Source organism: Astatotilapia calliptera, chromosome 11, assembly GCF_900246225.1.
Source record: "Astatotilapia calliptera chromosome 11, fAstCal1.2, whole genome shotgun sequence".
In the NCBI taxonomy this organism is placed as follows: domain Eukaryota; kingdom Metazoa; phylum Chordata; class Actinopteri; order Cichliformes; family Cichlidae; genus Astatotilapia; species Astatotilapia calliptera.
In genome coordinates, this window is record NC_039312.1 from 21,381,220 (window position 1) to 21,399,449 (window position 18,230).

The following is an 18,230-nucleotide window of genomic DNA, read 5'->3' on the forward strand; positions in this document are numbered from 1 at the left end:
GTGCCCGAAGGCCACCTGTGACTGCCCCAGCTGCGGAGACTCAGACGGATGCAGAAATAATAATAAATAAATAATGTGTGCAGTTATAACATAAAACACTAAGGTTGACAAAGCGATGTACATATTTTTTAATGTTAATCCAGCAGGTTATTTTTTTCAGTGTAGACAGTACAAATGCCTAATCTGTCAAAAAATGTGGCAACATTTTCTAAATAACTATATTTTTTTTTCATCCAGTGTGAAGTCCTGGCCTACAATCTTGATTATTCAAGAAAACGTTAAATCTGATCATGGTTGCTTGGTAATTAATAATTAATTAAGGTGGTATAAAAAAAATTGTAGATCATCTGTATGTCACATTATGGCAAATGCACAAACTCCTTTTCAAAAAGAACTTGTGATGCCAGCATGCTTTTTAACAAAACACCTCATAACGACTCATAAACATTTTGGACATAAAAATTCACAAAGCTAATCAAGCATGTTTAAACTTTGGTATACAAGGAAGAACCTAGACTAGTTATTTACAGTATCTATATAAATACTGCAAAACAGTTCTTGAACAGATTGATTTGGACTGACCTCTCAGGTAAGCACTGTTTAATTACAAAATAAAGAATAGAATAGAATAAATAGTTCAGATCTTTGTTGTAAGCTAATAAATGCTAAAAATAAATAAATAATGAGGTAATATGAACAGCACCTACAGATGTTTTTGATCTAAAAGCTGGTGCATTCACAAATTAGAAGTATCAAACTTAGAACTTGGTAAGGACACCGTCTGAAAGATGTTTTCAAAAGTTAAAAAAAACATCTTGAACGTATTTATAAATGTAAGATTTCTTAACAGTGTAATTGACAGAAGAATTGAAGTACACAGCTCTATATTAGTTTTTTACTCTAGCTGTCACAAATACTGTTTCTTCATTCCTCATAATTCCCAGTTTTTAAGGATAAATTTACATACATAATAATATAAATAAATTCTCAGATTTATATCAGACCAGCTTTGATTGGAGTTTGTCCGCTGTTATGCAATCCATCAGATTAGGTTTCCATGTCATGATGAATGAGATCTGAAGGTAAAAGTGATCCAACCCTATACCTGATAAAGTGGCCATTGACTGTACATTCACGGAGTGAATTTCTTTAGTTTTACTCTGGACCTGTTTGGTTTGATTGCATAATTCCCAGAACTTCTGTATTTGTAGTTAGCTGGCAATTGTTCTGTAAAGGCAAAACATCAAAAAACAAAAAGGACAGCATTATAAATGTGTTCCCCAAAAATTTGTAATGTCTTTAAACAAAAATAAAAACAAGAAGTCATTGAGAATTTGTCTTCTCAAGTATGAGACCGGTTGAGTCTGATTCTCTTTAAGAACATGAGGCATGTGTTCCTAGTAACTAGGTGACTTTCTGTCCTTCAGGATATCAGTAAACAGCCAGTTGTCTTCCTGAGGTGGTGTTGGTATGGGGCGGAGCTCAGCGTTGTTAAGTGGAACAGTGAAGGACTGAGCAACTCCTTCAAATGGTGTAAACTGTAGGTTATTTTCCCAGTTAACTTGCATACAGGTGCTCTCCTCCTGAGAACACTGGTACGCCTGAAGCTGTGCGATGTTGTAGTGGTGGTAGCTGACTGAGGAGGGGATCTGCTTCTGGTTGATGTCTGTGCTTTGACAGAGTTTAAAGGTGTTAAATTGTTCCTCTTCTGTGTATGCACTTTGTCTCAGGGTCACTGAGCTCCTGTGGTTACCCTGGAAGTGGTCTGAGGTCACTCCCTGGTCTGCATATGCATATTCATACCTACACTCACCTTCACAGTGGAGATCATCCACTTCGGTAAAGTTATGTGACTGGTCTCCAAATATATCATCATCATCACCATGGCATGCACAAATGCTTTCAAAATATGCCTCTATGTCAGTGCAATCCCCTAAGTCCTTATTGTCAATGGAAAATGGCTCCATTATGTCAGTCAGCTGACCCTCAGAGAAGTCGAAGTAGCTCTTCTGAGCCTGCGCGCAGCCCGCGAGGTCTGTGAACACTTGAACGGAGAAATCACAAGAGTCAAGAGACAATGGAGATAACTCTGGGGAGAAGGAGGGGGAGATGTCCACATTTTGGCCAAGCTGAATGAAGTCATTTGTAGTTGACTCTGTGTCTTCTTGGTGGTTGTCGGCTGGCTTCGACTGACTCTCGTTGTTAAAATAAAATAGCTCCGCCCCGTGGAACAAGTCAGAACTTCTTGGGGAGCTAATAGGTTTAATTTCCACCGGTTTATGACCTCTGCTTCCCTTTTCCTGCCTCCTCTTGCTGTGTTTGTTCGCTGCAGCTCTGCAGGTGGAGGACTGCGATATGGAGTGATGTTTCCAAAGATGCCCTGATTCAGTCTGCTTCCTTTTTGTATTTACTTGACTTGAGGAAACACTGATAGACTTTGAGGCACCATCTACACCTGTTTGAAGGCTGTTTTTATCGGCATCCTGTGGACCACCACTTTTAGATGGATTACCTGACTGGTCAGGTGAATCTGGCTTGTGTGATGACAGAGAGGACATGCCTTTGTCCTCATCCTTAAAATAAAGAGCATATGCCAACCGCTGGTTTGCTGCTTCAATATCTGCAAATTTTCTGTTGATAAGAAAAAAAGTGAATGAAACAATGAATTGGGACAACAGTGGAAAACTATTTCATGCTATTTTGGCTCTGCTAAACAATTTGCCAGTGGATTTTTTTAAATTCTTCTTTAAAGGGTTAAAATCCAAAATACTGTCATTAATATTTCATATTTATAATTCAGGCTGAAGTAATTTTAAAAGACTGTGTCATGTAAAGTAGAAAGAAAATATTACTATATAATAGTTTTTGGGAAGGTGGCATTTTTTGTTGTTAGGACCTCAAAAAAAATCTGACACTGTAGAAAAAATAGAAATGCATGAAAATGAATGTCGCTGCTAATCGTTGGCCCATCTCAGGGCCTATTAAAAACAATGATCAAAGATACTAACCCCATGTTTGCCTACTGGTGGTGGTCAGAGGGCCCGGTGGCGCCAGTGTCCGGCAGCCTCGCCTCTGTCAGTGCAGCTGTGGCTACAATGTACAATGTGTGAATGTGTGTGTGAATGGGTGAATGACTGAATGTAGTGTAAAGCACTTTGGGGTCCTTAGGGACCAAGTAAAGCGCTATACAAATACAGGCCATTTGCCATTTTACTAAAAATCAATGGAGTTATGTAAACATACTGGCCTTCAAAAGCATAAAATCCCCAATCTATAATTAATATTCAATATTTACAGCTCAGGCTGAAGTATTTTTAAAAGAATAAGTGATTTAAAGTGGAAAAAAATATTATTACATAGTATTTTTACAGCAGTTTTGGGAAAGCTGCCATTTTTTGTTCTTAGGTTAAAAAGACTTTTTAAGTTAAGGATCCTCTAAGGCACAGGTGTCAAACTTAAAGGCCGGTGTCTTGAAATTTTTCTATGTATCCCTGCTGCAACACACCTGGACAAAATTGTAGATCATTATCAAAACTCTATGGAACGTAACTGCATGCTCAGGTGGCAATTCAGCTATTTTATTCATGTTACAGCTATAAATGACCTCATTAATATTTTGTCAATATGGAGAGCAGACTTTATCACAGTAGATAATAATGTGTATGTGTTAGTCCCCATAGGGAAATTACTCCTCTGCATTTAACCCATTCACCCATTGAAGCAGTGGGCAGCCACCAATGCAGCGCCCGGGGAGCAGTGTGTAGGGATGGTACCTTGCTCAGGGGTACCTCAGGGTAGCTGTTCAGTGGAGTCGAACCCCCGACCCTCCGATCATGGGGCAACCACTCTACCTACTGAGCTATCCCTGCCCTTTTTTTTAAATAATAATGTAATTAATTAATTAATAATTAATAATGTAATGTAATGTAATAATGTAGATGTCTTTCTGAAAGCGCTGTAACTAAGTTTAAGAATATAATCCACCCACTGTTATCATCTTCAATGCCGTGTACCAACATAGAGCATTAACTGCTGTATAATGCCCTCCGCTATCTTACTTTAATTGGTCACATGACTAAAATGTGTCATCGTTTTCGAAAAGGCTCCAGGTTTGCTGTCCACACTGCGATGCAAAAACTGCATTTTCATATGTATCTGCCTTGGAGAGCGTTTTCAAAACGCTGCATTTTCCTTGACTGAAAACACCGTCACAGCGTGGATGGAAGGCCAAAACCGAGAGAAAAAGATGTGTTTTCAAACAAAAACATATTAGTATGGACATGGCCTTACATGGGCAGCATGTTGGTGCAGCAGTCAGGATTGTTGCCTACTGGTTCAAACCCACCGGCCAGGTGGGGCCTTTCTATGTTCTCCCTGTCCAGGTTTTCACCAAATTCCTCCCACAGTCCAAAGAAATGCAAGTTAGGTTAATTTGTGATCCTAAATTGAGTGTGAAGTGTTAGCTTCATGATAGACAGGCGACCTGTCCAGTTGTGTTTGCGCTGCGACAGCTGGAATAGGCTCTAGTCTCCCCACAATGCCTGAACTAAGGATGAAGTTGGATGGATGATACTCTTGAGTAACGCCATCAACAGCTCAGAATCATGCAGGCCAATCTTTCTACCGTTTCAAACAAATTATTCTCTAATCTCAGGCCTCAATAAAATCTATAAACATTTCTAGGATATTAAACTGAGAATGGTTTTTCACTGTTAGCATGTATGTGTAAGTTAAACTATGAATCTTATCCGGTTTGAAATGATAAAAATCCTTCAAATGTTTTCTTAAAAACATTTTTAGAAAGAAGTCAACTTTTGCCAGTGTTGTGAGAACCTTCCCTGCCAGCTTGTTTTTTGAAGTCACATATGTTAGATTTTTATCAAATTACTCTCCTAACCTTCAGTGTGTATTTTCAAAATACTATTCCTTTAAAAATGAAATGTTATCTACCCTCCATCCTTGTTTTTTTTTTTATCATTTTAGGGGATTTAAGGAGTAATAAGTACACATTCATGTGAAAACCACGCAACACACTGAATGCTACATAACAATGTTTTTTGTATTTTTCCCCCTCTCATCAGCTCGCATTTTCTTACGCTCAGTTTCACTGGCAGGAAAAGGCTGTTCTACATTTTACTGCAAGTGTTTCACTGATGGTCAAACACACCTCTGAATCATGTTGTGCAGGAAGCGACGGTGGTTGACCTGCCGCTTGGATGGTCGGTTCTTCTTGGGTTTCTGCAGGGTCCTCATCATGTGACCTGCTGCTGAAGTTACAAAGGTGTACAGGTCACGACCCCAGGGGACCCCTCGCTCCAACCCAGGCTCAAGACTCGCAGAGATAGACGGTCGCATGCCTGAGAAACATACATTTAGTGGAGATTTAGGAGAGTCAGGAGTCACTGACTTAAAGTGGAATAAACGTCCATTTATATAACATAAATGCTCCAGCAGAGTCTTCTTGAGTTTAAAGGATGGAGAGCAGAACAGATCCTGATCAGAGGAGCTCAGACAGGTGCTAACCATAAAGGTGCTGTATACCCGTAAGGCAGGCAGAGCTCTGAAAGTAATCAGAGTAATCTTGAACTGAATCCTGCATTTCCTGACAGACGAGAAACAATGACAGAAGGAGTAAATTTCTCTTGTACTTAAATAAAATATAATCTGCCTTCACTATATCTAAAAGTATTTATTCTGCACAGGAAAAAAATTATCTTATTATTTCTCAAAATTAATATTACTGTTCTGAGGAACTGTGACATGAGGAGTAAATGGTCTGGTACTTGCACCTTTCTACTCAATTTTAGGATTTTTTTATTAAGATTATATGACTTATCCATTATAGTCTTATTTACCCAACTAACACATACACACACATTCGTACAGCACTTTTATCTCTGCCTTTGTGTTTTCTAACATTTACACTCAGCATCTTGCTCAAGGATACTTTGACATGTACACTGGAATAGCTGGGGATCGTTAAACCGACTTTCTGATTGGTAGACAACACACCCTACTGCCTGAGCCATGCCTTAAAAAGTCAAAAGTCTAAAAGCCTGGCTGCCACAAATTTTAACCCCAACTATAACGCAAAAAACAAAGAAATGTGCCGTCAGACTAATTGCAGTGCATCTGTAAAGCAATAGAAGGGGAGTTAAAAGTTCAACACTTCGCTGTGAATTTATGTTTAGTACAAGTAAAGTACCCAAAAGTGTACATAGTCAATTTCCACTAACTAGGAAATCACTATAAAGAAATCAAGCCCCAATTCTCATAAGATGAACATATAGGAAGTGATCAGGATGAATGATTATTAAAAAAATTAAATGATTAAATGATGAGAAAAGACAAACTGCAGGCAAAAATCACCGATTAAGCAATAAGTGTTTATATAAACCTGTTTGTAAAGGCTGTAACTCATATTTATTATAACATAACAACAAAATGTCAAAAACGCTGTTACAGCTAATGTGTTGTACTGTGGAAACAGCAGATCTACATAACTTATAATTATATAAAAATATATAAAAATAACTGCAAAAGCCTGCTTACCGTTTTGTCTCCAGGTTTCTGTGTATCTCTCTACAAACTGCACTGAAGGCTGAGGAGGCGTGCTGCAGTAATTCAGCTGTTAATGCATGTGTGTGCATGTATTGTGGACCGATGTGTGCACAAATTAAGCTGAGTGACATCAGCGGTCAATGCAAATGCATTTTTCCCAGGCAGTCTTAAAGGAATCTGCTTTGACAAATTGATAACGGGAGAGGAAGTGAGACATGATGAGAGGGTCTGAAAAGAAAAGGGCAATTATCTGAGAAGTCAACCACTTGTAGAAGTGTGGGCACACGCCTCCATTGTGTGGCTTTCTGAAAGCAGCTTGTTAAATACTGCGAGACACTAACGCTTGAGTTCAGGGTTAACAAGCACTTAATTGACCAGTTTAAACTCTGGCCCTAATTATCACATTCTCAGTGGGAAGATCTAGGATGGTTGCTAGCTGCTTTTAATTGACCTTTACGATTCAAAAGGACACCTTCCAAGTTCAACATTTTGCATATCTATGGCAGCAGGTGTGTGGCTAGGCTTTATTTTATTTATTTATTTTACACAGATGTGAAAATACATTTAACTTTACAAAGTGATTTTAAGGTTACGATTATTAACTTTTCTCTTCTTTGCAGCTCACGTTATTGTTAATTTTCTAGATGTGAGCGCAACATGCAAATCCAACACAACACACAACAAAAATTCAAATAAGGAGTAGGAATTTGTCTGTCTACATTTGACATAGACAGTCAAGTTACTTTTTGGTATCTTTTACCTAAAAGTAACTTGGTAAAAAGTTGTCAACTTATTTCCCTTCCAGCCAAAAAACTGCCACATTCATTCTCAGAAATGAATTTCTTTTTTAGAGTCAGAATTGGTGTAAAGAACACGAAAGCATGGCTCCATCAAGCCTTTTATCAACAGTTTAGGATGGTCGTGATTGGGTTAAGGTGTGAGGAACTTCTTCAGCACACTATAGGCCTGTTAGTACCAATTAAGCATAATTTAAGCACCACATCTTACTTGAGCATTGTTGCTGGCGTGTCCATCTCTTTATAACCACAATGTGCCAATCTTCTGATAGACAACACACCATGTCACAAATTTCAAATCATCTCAAGCTGGTTTTTTTTTCATAAATAGTTCACTGTACTCCAATGGCCTCCACAGTCACCAGAATTCAATCCAGTTGCAGTTCCTCACATTTGGAGTGAGGCAGAATGGGAGACCCTGCAGCAGCTGTGTGATGCTGTTGTGTCAATATGGACCAAAAGTTTTGAGTGTGAGGTTTGTTCCCAGCACCTTGTTGAATCTCTGACATAAAGAAATGAAGCAATTTTGATAGTAAAAGGCGTCCAACCTGCTTTTCCTGAGGTGTACCTAACAAATTACTTTTACTTTATATTACTCAAGTGAAATATCCACCCAGCTTCTTAATCTGTACTGACAAGTTTGCAGATCTTTTGGCTTTTCACTAAATAAACCAAGAAAATGTGTTTAAGCATGTTAAACAAAACACATTTTAACCAATGACCTTCAGAGCTAAACGAGCAAAAACATTCAATATATACTAATACAGCACAAGTAAAAGCAAAAATCACCCAATGCAGGTGAGATCCTGATATGCAGAGGCAAAATTTAGGAGCAATTAATGCAATGGCATCGTCTCATTTATGCTTTCATTTGGCTGTTGGGACACAGAGTAACTACTCGGAAGATGTCAGTGATTTTGTGAGAATGTTCACAGTAAAAACAAAACAAAACACATAAGTGAGAGGTGCAAATTCATTCACTTACTTCAAAAGAAGCCATAAAATCTTGAAAATTGCTTCTATCTGATTTCGGCGCCTTTTCAAAGCCAAGCGGTTAACTCAGAGAAGGGAATCGCTGCTGCAGGAGTGGCATCTATTTATAGTGACACTACATGTGCTTCGGGCCCAAGGGTGCACAGCTCTGGTGTGGTTACAAGGAATAGCGTGGTAAGTCATAGTGTGTTAGAGATTAGAGATTTTCTTACCAGGATTTGCTTACATAGTGACATTACACGATGAGTGCAATGAGTACATTCAACTGTCGTTATCAAATCTGCATGCACATACATTCAGCTGTTTAAGCTTTACAGCATGAGTTTGTTAGTGTGTGTTCAGTCAAGTCTCACGCTTCACATGTTGTGCTTTCTCACAGTCCTCTCCAGGGGGATGATAAGGCTTTATCACACATGCCCTGCAACAGGAGCAGAACTTTGACCCTGTGAGATCTCGTCACGTGTAGATTTGCCTCTGCTGATGATCGTCTTTGTCCAGAGAAATGTAGTTTGTGTCTTTTTGGCTTTGGGGAGACTCAGAAGAGTGTGAGAGGAGCAACTCTGAAAGGTAAGTCTGGATATTTTAGGGGATCACTAATCATAGCCTGGCCCTTATGCTGCTGAATTTCCTCACCCACTGTTTTTCAACCTTCAGTGAACGGCTTTCCTAACTAAGGCAAATGTCGAATGACTTCAGCTTTAATGCTCTCTCTTATCAGATTCCTCACTATGAAGTGGGTCTGGGCTGTGTTCAAAGCTCACCCGTACATCAGTAACATCCTGGGATACACAGCCCTGTTCGCCTCTGCTGACCTCGTACAGCAGAGCGTGCTGGGTGAGAAACCAGCAACAGGATCCACATCGGAGGATTTAGTAGGAGTCGACTGGCATCAGATGGCTCGAGTGGCGACCGTCGGTTTTTGTTTCCACGCCAACTTCAACTATCACTGGCTCAGAGGGCTGGAGAAGATGCTGCCAGGAGGCGGAGTAAAGGCAGTAACTGGGAAGGTGGTGGTGGACCAGCTGATTGCGGCTCCTCTCACCATCAGTGCCTTTTACATTGGTATGTGATTCTAGTTTTGACTTTTACAGCTATTTGTGAACCTCCAGCAGGAGCCTGTGATCAATACCTGATGGCTGTGCATCATACAAGTTTGACATCTAAAGATGGCAGAGCTTTTGGAAGACTGGTTCCTAGACTCTGAGTTTTTAAAAAGCAACTAAAAACTTATATTTTCTTTATGTCTTTATGTTTTTACCCCATTGGATGTGTCACAATTTGTAATATTTATCTTGAAAGGTACTATATATATATATATATATATATATTTTTTTTTTTTTTTTTTTTTTTTTTATAAGTTTTTTGTGTAAAGAAAATCCCCATAATCTAAGACAGAGTTCAACCAGTCAGGCTTCAGATAGACATCTACATTGTTTTACTGTTTTATTGGATGTTTTTCACAGTCAGTATGAATCTGCTGACCATGCAACTGCACCATACCACTCTGAATTAATGGCAGCTATGTTCACTAGTCAACTTATTGGGTACAGGTCAGTAGTGAGTTGGGGTATCTATTGTCATAGTGTCAATTCAACAAGGTGCTGGAAACATTTCTCAGACATTTTGGTCCATATTGATACGATACCATCACACATGCTGCAAATTTTTCAGCTGCTCATCCATAATGAATCTCCCATTCCACTGCATCCCAAAGGTGTTTTATTGGAAGTCTGAGATCGCCATTTGAGTAATCTGTCATGGCCAAGAAATCAGTTTGAGATGATATGAGATTTGTGATATGTGTTATCCAGGAAGCAGCGATCAGAAGATGTGTACACTGTGGTTATAAAAGAGTGGACAACACTCAGGCAGGCTGTGGTGTTTAAATGATGCTCAGTTGGTACTAACAGGCCCAAAATGTGCCAAGAAAGAATCCCATTGTTACATCACCACTACCCTGAACCGTTTACACAATCCTTTCCAAGATTTCATGTTGCTTATGCCAAATTCTGACCCAACTAACCAAATGTCTCAGCAGAACTCAAGACTCATTAGACCAGGCACTGATTTTCTAATCTTGTATTGTCTAATTTTAGTGGCCCATGTGAACTGTAGCCTCAGCTTTCTGTTGTTAGCTGGCAGGAATGACACCTAGTGTGCTCTTCTACTGCTGCTGCTTCAGAGATGCTTTAAGTCACTATGCCCTTCCTGCAGTTTGTCCATCCTTCCAAGACCACTGATATCAACAAGGCATTTTCACTCTGTGAACTGGATATTTTCCCTTTTCAAGACCATAGTCAGCAGGTGTTACTGTTAGCATGCTAATTGGACTCTTTGGTCTACTCGGGTTTTCATAACAGCCTTCACCTATGAAAAAAACACCTATTAGATCACTGTATATTGTATATAAACTTAATTCATCTAAAGAAGCCTCCTAATTCTAAGAATACTAATATAACCGTACTGATGGCATCAATTTTTTATTACTAAACATGACTACTTCTGCTCATTACTGTTGTATTATTACAAGCTTTGTCCTCAGTTATGGATTACATGTGGACAAATCTCAAATGTTCGCATACTCTACTGATCTGCACAAACATTTTAGGTTACATCAATACATCTGAATTAATCAAACGATTTACCTTATAGTTATTACCAAGTAACACAAATCTACCCATGAATAATTGGGTAAAGAAAAGTGAGTTTTTAATGACCGATTGAAAAACAAAATCTGTCTACATTGTAGGTTTGAGTTTACTTGAACACAAAGATGACCCACTTGAAGACTGGAGGCAGAAATTTTGGACATCTTACAAGGTACGTATAAAGTCATTGTCTGTCTTTATTAAACTTCATGATGGCGATATGTTCCCAGATCTCCTGTAATAATCTCTCTCTTCCTCCCACTCTGTAGACTGGGGTAGTATTTTGGTCAACAATGCAGGTTTGCTCAACTCTTCTCTGCACACACAGACTGAGAGAACTACACTGATGACAGGCTTTCACAATCATGATATCCATTTTTCTTCTTTCCCATCACCTCAGGCAGTGAACTTTGCATTCGTCCCCCCTGTGGCTCGGACGGTGTTTCTGGGTGGTGTCGCCCTGGTTTTCACAATCTTCCTGTGTCACCTCAGACAGCAGCGACACCATGAACAGGAAAGAACCTGAGACTCTCCTCGTCACATCGAAGGCTTTAGTAAACTAACTAAAAACACAATTCCAAAAAAGCTGGGACACTGTGAGTAAAATCTGAATGCAGTGATTTATATACATCAGAAACCCATAAACCCCAGCAGCTGGTCTGTTCCCAGATGTTTACAGGCTGCTGTTAAACAAAGACGCGATGCTACATTGTAGTAAATATGGACTTATCCCAACTTTTTTGAGATGTGTTTCTGCCATCAGATTCAAAATGAGCTAATATTTTTCTTTAAACGTCACATGATACATTGTTTCCGTTTTTGACATGTTTTGTTCTATTGTGAATCAGAATCAGAATACTTTATTCATCCCGAGGGAAATTAGGGGTTACAGCAGGCAGCACGCTAATGGCGCATGCGCACTCACAAAGGAACCTTCTGACCAACTTTACACAAACATCACATTGGGCAGACATGTCAGAAGGTAGGCTGATAGGAAAAAAACAACGAAAATACACTACATGAGGTAAGAGGAGGAGAAAAAAAACTCCACTCAGACTGAGCTCCTAGTGGGAGAACAGTTTGATAAAAGAAAAAACACCTCAGCACAAAAGCACATGACTATCAATACACCATAGAAACACGAGACAAGCAACAGGGCGGGTAAAGGGTAAGAGAGAGCCGGCGTAGACAGCGCATCCGGTCCTGCAGCATCTGTGCTGGTCCAGTTGACTGCTATCATCCCCGGTAGGGCACAAGCATCGAAGGCGTTGGAAAGGGAGGGGGATGAGTGAGTGCTTATCAGTGTAAGTGTGTGTGTGTGCGTGTCCATAGTTTAGCTGAGACAGTGTCCTTCGGCCTATCAGGCTAAGTAAACAGTCCTCCAGCCAATCCAGGTGTCCTTCATGGGGCGGGAAGAATAGTCATCACACAGTCGTTATCAGGGAGTTGTTTTGGTGGGCTCCAGCCTTGGGCCTGCAGCTGGGGCCGTGGTGTCCAAATGTTGAATATTGTTGATTTCTCCTTTGTGAGCAGCTCGAATTCTAGCACTCCGAGGCTGGTCTCTCGATCTCCCGAATAAAAGGTTAAGAGGATCTGGTGAAATCATTTGATTTAAACAGACTAAGAGAATACTGCAACCAAATGCGAGGAAAAAAAAAAATAGCTAAATAATAATAATAATAGCTAAAGCTACACTTTAGCTAGCAATGGCTCAGGGTCACTGTAGCCATTAATTTTACCTGAATCCTTTGCAAAAAATCTTTATAGATTTTGCATCATGGTACTGATCCAGAGTACTTCCCTTATTATTTATTCCTAGTGCTATAACAATAAAGTAATTACAATAAAAAAAATAAAGCAAAAAATATAAAATAATGTACTTATGGGGATTCAATTTGTTTGACTATCCAGTCTATGCAGGCAGAAAGTTTGTTAAATGTTTAAACTCTAGAGAGACAATCATTTTGCTGCTGTAAAATCAGCACTTTGTCATATTTGAAATATAAATCCATATTTTTTAAAGTGTTTTTTCAGAATATCATAATTATAATAATTCATAATTATGTAGATATGCATATATTTCACAAAAAAATATCTAATAAGTTCTCCAGAAAGGCAGGAAAAGCCCTTGAACTTACTTTAAAACTAAATATGTTCCCTAAACGGTGGACAGACTTAGATCCCTGACATCCTTACCCAGCCAGCTAGCAGCTGTGACCAGCATTACTTGTGCAGTTAATAAAAGGACAGCTAATATTAGTTGCGCTGGTGCACACACGGCACGCCCATTTGTTTCAATTCGACACCTCGCTCTGCAGTCAAGGGCGATCATTGGTTAATAGTAGTCATGTGACTGATGCAAGTCAGATCCTTTTATTTAGCAAAACTGTGATTAATAGTTAAATATTATTGTTGAGGGGCGCAGGCAAGACCCCACACGCACACACACATAAAATAAATAAACAAAGATTTAAAAATTGCCTCAAAAAAAAAAAAGGGCAATTAGGGCACCAATCAGGAAAGGGGCAGGTGCTTTAAACTTCCTCCGTTTCATCCTCACTTCTCTCTTGGCTTTAGTTAGAAAAACCCGAGCAAACGCTCAGTCTTTAAAGAACTAGTTGTAGCAAAGCTGACAAGATGAAAAACAGGCACATTTCAGTCAATCGCATATTTTCCTTTCTCTCCCTCTCTGTCCTCCTCTCTCAGGTTCAAGGTTCTTTATTTGTCACATGCATAGCTATACAAGTATAACACACAGTGACATGTAGCCTGACACGCTCCTCGACATGTGCAAAAAAATTGCACATATATATATATATATATATATATATATATATATATATATATATATATATATATATATATATATATATATATAACCAACCGGACATAGTGGTGGTAGACAAACAGAAGAAGACGGCCGTAGTGATCGATGTAGCGGTTCCGAATGACAGCAATATCAGGAAGAAGGAACACGAGAAGCTGGAGAAATACCAAGGGCTCAGAGAAGAGCTCGAGAGGATGTGGAGGGTGAAGGTAACGGTGGTCCCCGTGGTAATCGGAGCACTAGGTGCGGTGACTCCCAAGCTAGGCGAGTGGCTCCAGCAGATCCCAGGAACAACATCGGAGATCTCTGTCCAGAAGAGCGCAGTCCTGGGAACAGCTAAGATACTGCGCAGGACCCTCAAGCTCCCAGGCCTCTGGTAGAGGACCCGAGCTTGAAGGATAAACCGCCCGCAGGGGCGTGCTGGGTGTTTTTTTTTATACATTGGGTGAATGTGCAGTAGTAGCAGCAAGCAGGTGAATTATGTACATTAATATGAATAGACATCTGACTATTTTACAGGATAGACAATATAAACATATTTAAAATTAAAGGAATTGAAATGTACATTGTGCCTTGGTTTAGTGTCTGGAAGAGTCCTGTCTCAGTCCTGTATCTTATACAAACCTTAAATGTTGTAGTGAATAAAAAAATAAATCAATTGAATACAGGCTGCTGTTGTGATTTGCTGTCATTGTAATCTGGAGCTTCACTGTTACAAACACTGAAGACAAATTCAAGCAGAAGATGAATAGAATTTTTAACAAACTAAAATAATTAAGTAGATCAGCTCCTTGGCCGCAACTCCCGATATACCAGCAGAGTGATTCAGAAAGTTAAAATGAACCGCTTAAATCGTTAGATTTAAGCTACAATAACTAAGTTTTTTGTTTAAGATAATCGACTATGTGTACGTTAGCATATGCTACTTCCGGTGCGGAAACTCTTGTGAGAAGCTTTGTTTCCGGTCCAAAACAAGTTAAGCAAATGAATGAATCAAGCGGCGATTTACATTTCTACAGATGTCTTGGGCATTTACCCAATATATCTGTAAACGATGTTCATCGACTTGTCGATGTTTTTCCCCCGCCTCAGGGCAAAAGAGAAAAGGGATTCAAATGTTATATTTCTCAGCTGTCCCTCCTTTATCGCGGGTGTTAGGTTCTAAAAATAACCAGCGATAGGTGAAATCAAGTGGCCAATTTTATTTTTTGACAGTGCAAAACGTTTCGTGGACATCGTGGACATACAGTACTGCACTTCAGAGTCACACTGCTATCAATCGATGCAGCGATTCTGTACTGTACAGGAGAGACGTCCCGGAGGAGATCGTCTGCAGCGATCAGGACGCAGGACACAATGTGACGTAAAAAAAAAAATAAGCATGCAAACTTGCACTAAAAAATCTGCGAAACAGCGAGGTGAAAGGTGAACCGCGTTATTAGCGAGGGACCACTGTAATTTTTAAGGTAAGTCACAACATACACTTCGTAAATACTAATGTATAGAAACCGTTACCAGCAATCATTCATTTTTTGTGTGGCTTTTTTTCAGGGTTTGTTAACGTGCTGTGTAGGTGTGTACTTGACTAACTGATCTCGACATTATGGGGGAAACATCTGGCTTGACTATTCTTCACCTGCAGTTTGAATGCTGAACATTTGTCTGGTTAAATCATAAGACCAGTCACTATACAGAGATGTGCTTCTGAATGTGGACGATGTGTCTTCTGCTGCAGTAATGCAGTTCTGCTTGTGTTGAGTGATGTAAACAACTGATCGATCTAAACTCTTTAATTTTTTATGACACAACAGTTGTGAGTGTTCCCACCTTCTCCTCTTTGTAACTTAACGCGAACTTTCCGTTTTCGAGTTTTGGACATGATTTTGGAGTATATCTTCGCAGTAGCGATTGACCGCAAGGTAAAGCTACCGGAAATGTACAACCCCACATCCGGTCTCAAACCAGGAAGTTAGCATTTTCTCGTGCACAGGGTCTATCGAATATATTTGGGGAAAGGGAAAGTGGAACGAAATTTTAAATACAAAACTGTGTGCTGTGTGTCGTTATTTATTTGTTTTTGAAGAGCAAAATAACTTGAGCCCTGTCAAAGGTCGTTGCCATGGACACGCGGTGGCAAACAGCTGAAAGCCTCGTTTAAACCTTCTTTGCTTGTCTCGTCAGTGTGTTTTCTTCCGTCAAAACCTAACAAGCTCTTCAACTGCAAACAGCAAGAGACTTTATTGAACGTTAAATTTCGTGTCTAGAAAGGATTTCTTTTGTTTAAGGTAAAGAAAAAAGTTAGTTTTTTTACAATGACCCAAAGGTTCAACTACCAAAGAAATCCACTAAACATTGGCGCTCCTCGCTGGGGTGGTCCGCTTTACAATGAGCTCAACGCCCTCCGAAGAGCAAACCAAGACCTCAGCGAGAGCGCATACATGCTGAGGAGACGTCTAAATGGTCTCTTGGAAGAAAGGCAACGCTACATCCACTGGGATCTTTTTGTAAAGTATAAAAACGAAACAGAGCAGAAATACAAGGAACTTGAAGAACGTTACAAACAACTGGAAGCAGAAATGAAAACAGCGGAGGAGCAGAAGCAAGAAATGGAAAATCCAAAAGATGCAAGTGTAAAAGTGAAGCCAGACAAAGAGGCCCAGAGTCAGAAAGGTGTGGAGGAAATGCTGGAACACCAGCAGGAGTGTAAACACATGAAAGAGGAGCCTAAAGATGAGGAGGAACAATTGGAGCAACTTAAGAATAACTACAAAGTACTTCTGCAGAATTATACAAACTTGATGGAGTTGCATGGGCAGAGAAAATGTTGTGAGCAAGAGACAGACACTACAAAAGACCAGAAAAAGCAAGAGAAGCAAGAACAAATGGAAGTCGAAGAGAAAGAGAAGCAAGAAAAGAAGGAAAGAGGTAAATGGAGATTGTTTAGGAAGTTTTTTGCTGAAAGGGGCATTGAGGAGGCTGCTGAACTTCAAGATAGATACGAGACCTTCTGACCTCCTTTCACCACCTTCCTCTGTTACGACCCTCACCTGCAGACCCCATACATCCTTCTCCACACCCTCAACCTTCCTGCTTTCATCTCTTCACCTCCACTCACCCAGCCCCTCTCCTCCACCTGCAGGGAGGTGTCCCGTGTTAATGTAATTAAAAGCATCATATAGAATTCTGCTCAGCATGTCTGTTTCTCTGTGTAAGTTACTTTGGTTGATTAACGTGAGTTTTTAGTTTGTCACATTAAAGAACAAAGTGGGAAAATACATTGTACAGATACACAAACAGTTTGGTTTAACTGTGTTTCTGTGTATAAAATGATCTCATCATGTTAATGTCTATTAATTTAATAACATTATATGTTCTACTTCACTTCCAACTTTACCAAAATATGAAATACTAAAGTTTATTTTCCGCTATTAAATCAAAACAAACGAAATTTTCACCATCAATAAATTTGTCTTATCTCAAATTTGCAGCTTACTAACTCAAACATCTGGGAATGTGTTTGAGATCATAACCTGTTGACTTCTGGGTGTTGTTGTTTTTTTTCTTTTTAAACATAGTATTTGAATGAATACTTAGTGTACACCACCACTTCCTTCGGTGCTCCCTGGGCATACACTGTGCGATTTTTTTTTTTTTTGGCCCATTTTGAGCCGATTTTTCAGTCGTGCGACCGTTTTAGGCTGTTAATCCTCCAATATGCATAGATCAAACATCATTATCACAACAAGAACCACTTGAGAGATCAGCATAGAAAAGCGGGGTAGTAATAAAACGGCACTGTAAATGTCAAAACCCCCAGGCAGAGACTTGAGAGGAATAAAGAGGTCAGGGAGCAATAAAACATTAAAATTCAAATATGATGTCGCCTTTTTTACATTTTGGCGACACCCTGTGGCCTCAGCTTCATTTGCAGAATGCATGGTGTAGCGATGTAGCATGGAAAACGCAAGACACATTACCGGGTATGAATGCCTGGTAAAAACGAAGGCTATTATAATTTTAATAATGAGGTCACGTAAAATTTTCCACTTAACTAACCAAAACAATTTGTTCATATGCTAAATATAAATCATGCTCCTGTTGCTAAACCATTTCTGATACAAAATGTAATCTAAACAATTCATTTTTAAAGCTCTGTGATATAAAACTACTTTTTGGGTGAAATTCCGTGTTTATTTTCAAAATGCCTGATAAAAAAAATAATCCTTCTAGTATTTTACTCAATGTACTAATTTGCTTAAATACTTATAACTAAATTAAACCAAAAAGATGCGAAAAGGTGAACTCGAGAAATGCTCATTTTCTGTTTCTACCACTGGGGGCGCCATCCCATATCATCCGAGCTGTTGGGGCAGGAAACGCATGCTCTCTAACCAATCAGGCGCC

The 18,230-nt window shown here is 39.4% G+C and overlaps 2 protein-coding genes across 3 annotated transcripts; one reads left to right on the forward strand and one right to left on the reverse strand.

The window, feature by feature from the left end:
- Positions 1-241: 241 nt before the first annotated feature.
- c16h19orf85 (chromosome 16 C19orf85 homolog) lies at positions 242-8,397 on the reverse strand. 2 transcript variants are annotated; one of them, XM_026185884.1, is made up of 3 exons: positions 8,344-8,397; positions 5,168-5,357; positions 242-2,631 (listed from the first exon to the last, which is right to left on the reverse strand). In XM_026185884.1, the coding sequence occupies exons 2-3, from the start codon at positions 5,353-5,355 to the stop codon at positions 1,398-1,400; spliced, it is 1,422 nt and encodes a 473-aa protein (XP_026041669.1). In that variant the 5' UTR covers positions 5,356-5,357; positions 8,344-8,397; the 3' UTR covers positions 242-1,397. The 2 variants fall into 2 exon arrangements, with proteins under 2 accessions (XP_026041669.1, XP_026041668.1); XM_026185883.1 differs by lacking the exon at positions 8,344-8,397 and having other exon boundaries at positions 5,168-5,548.
- A 72-nt stretch (positions 8,398-8,469) lies between these two features.
- Positions 8,470-11,867, forward strand: LOC113032779 (mpv17-like protein). The gene is made up of 6 exons (XM_026185885.1): positions 8,470-8,525; positions 8,731-8,918; positions 9,070-9,413; positions 11,101-11,171; positions 11,269-11,298; positions 11,400-11,867. The coding sequence occupies exons 3-6, from the start codon at positions 9,080-9,082 to the stop codon at positions 11,523-11,525; spliced, it is 561 nt and encodes a 186-aa protein (XP_026041670.1). The 5' UTR covers positions 8,470-8,525; positions 8,731-8,918; positions 9,070-9,079; the 3' UTR covers positions 11,526-11,867.
- The last annotated feature ends 6,363 nt before the right edge of the window (positions 11,868-18,230 follow it).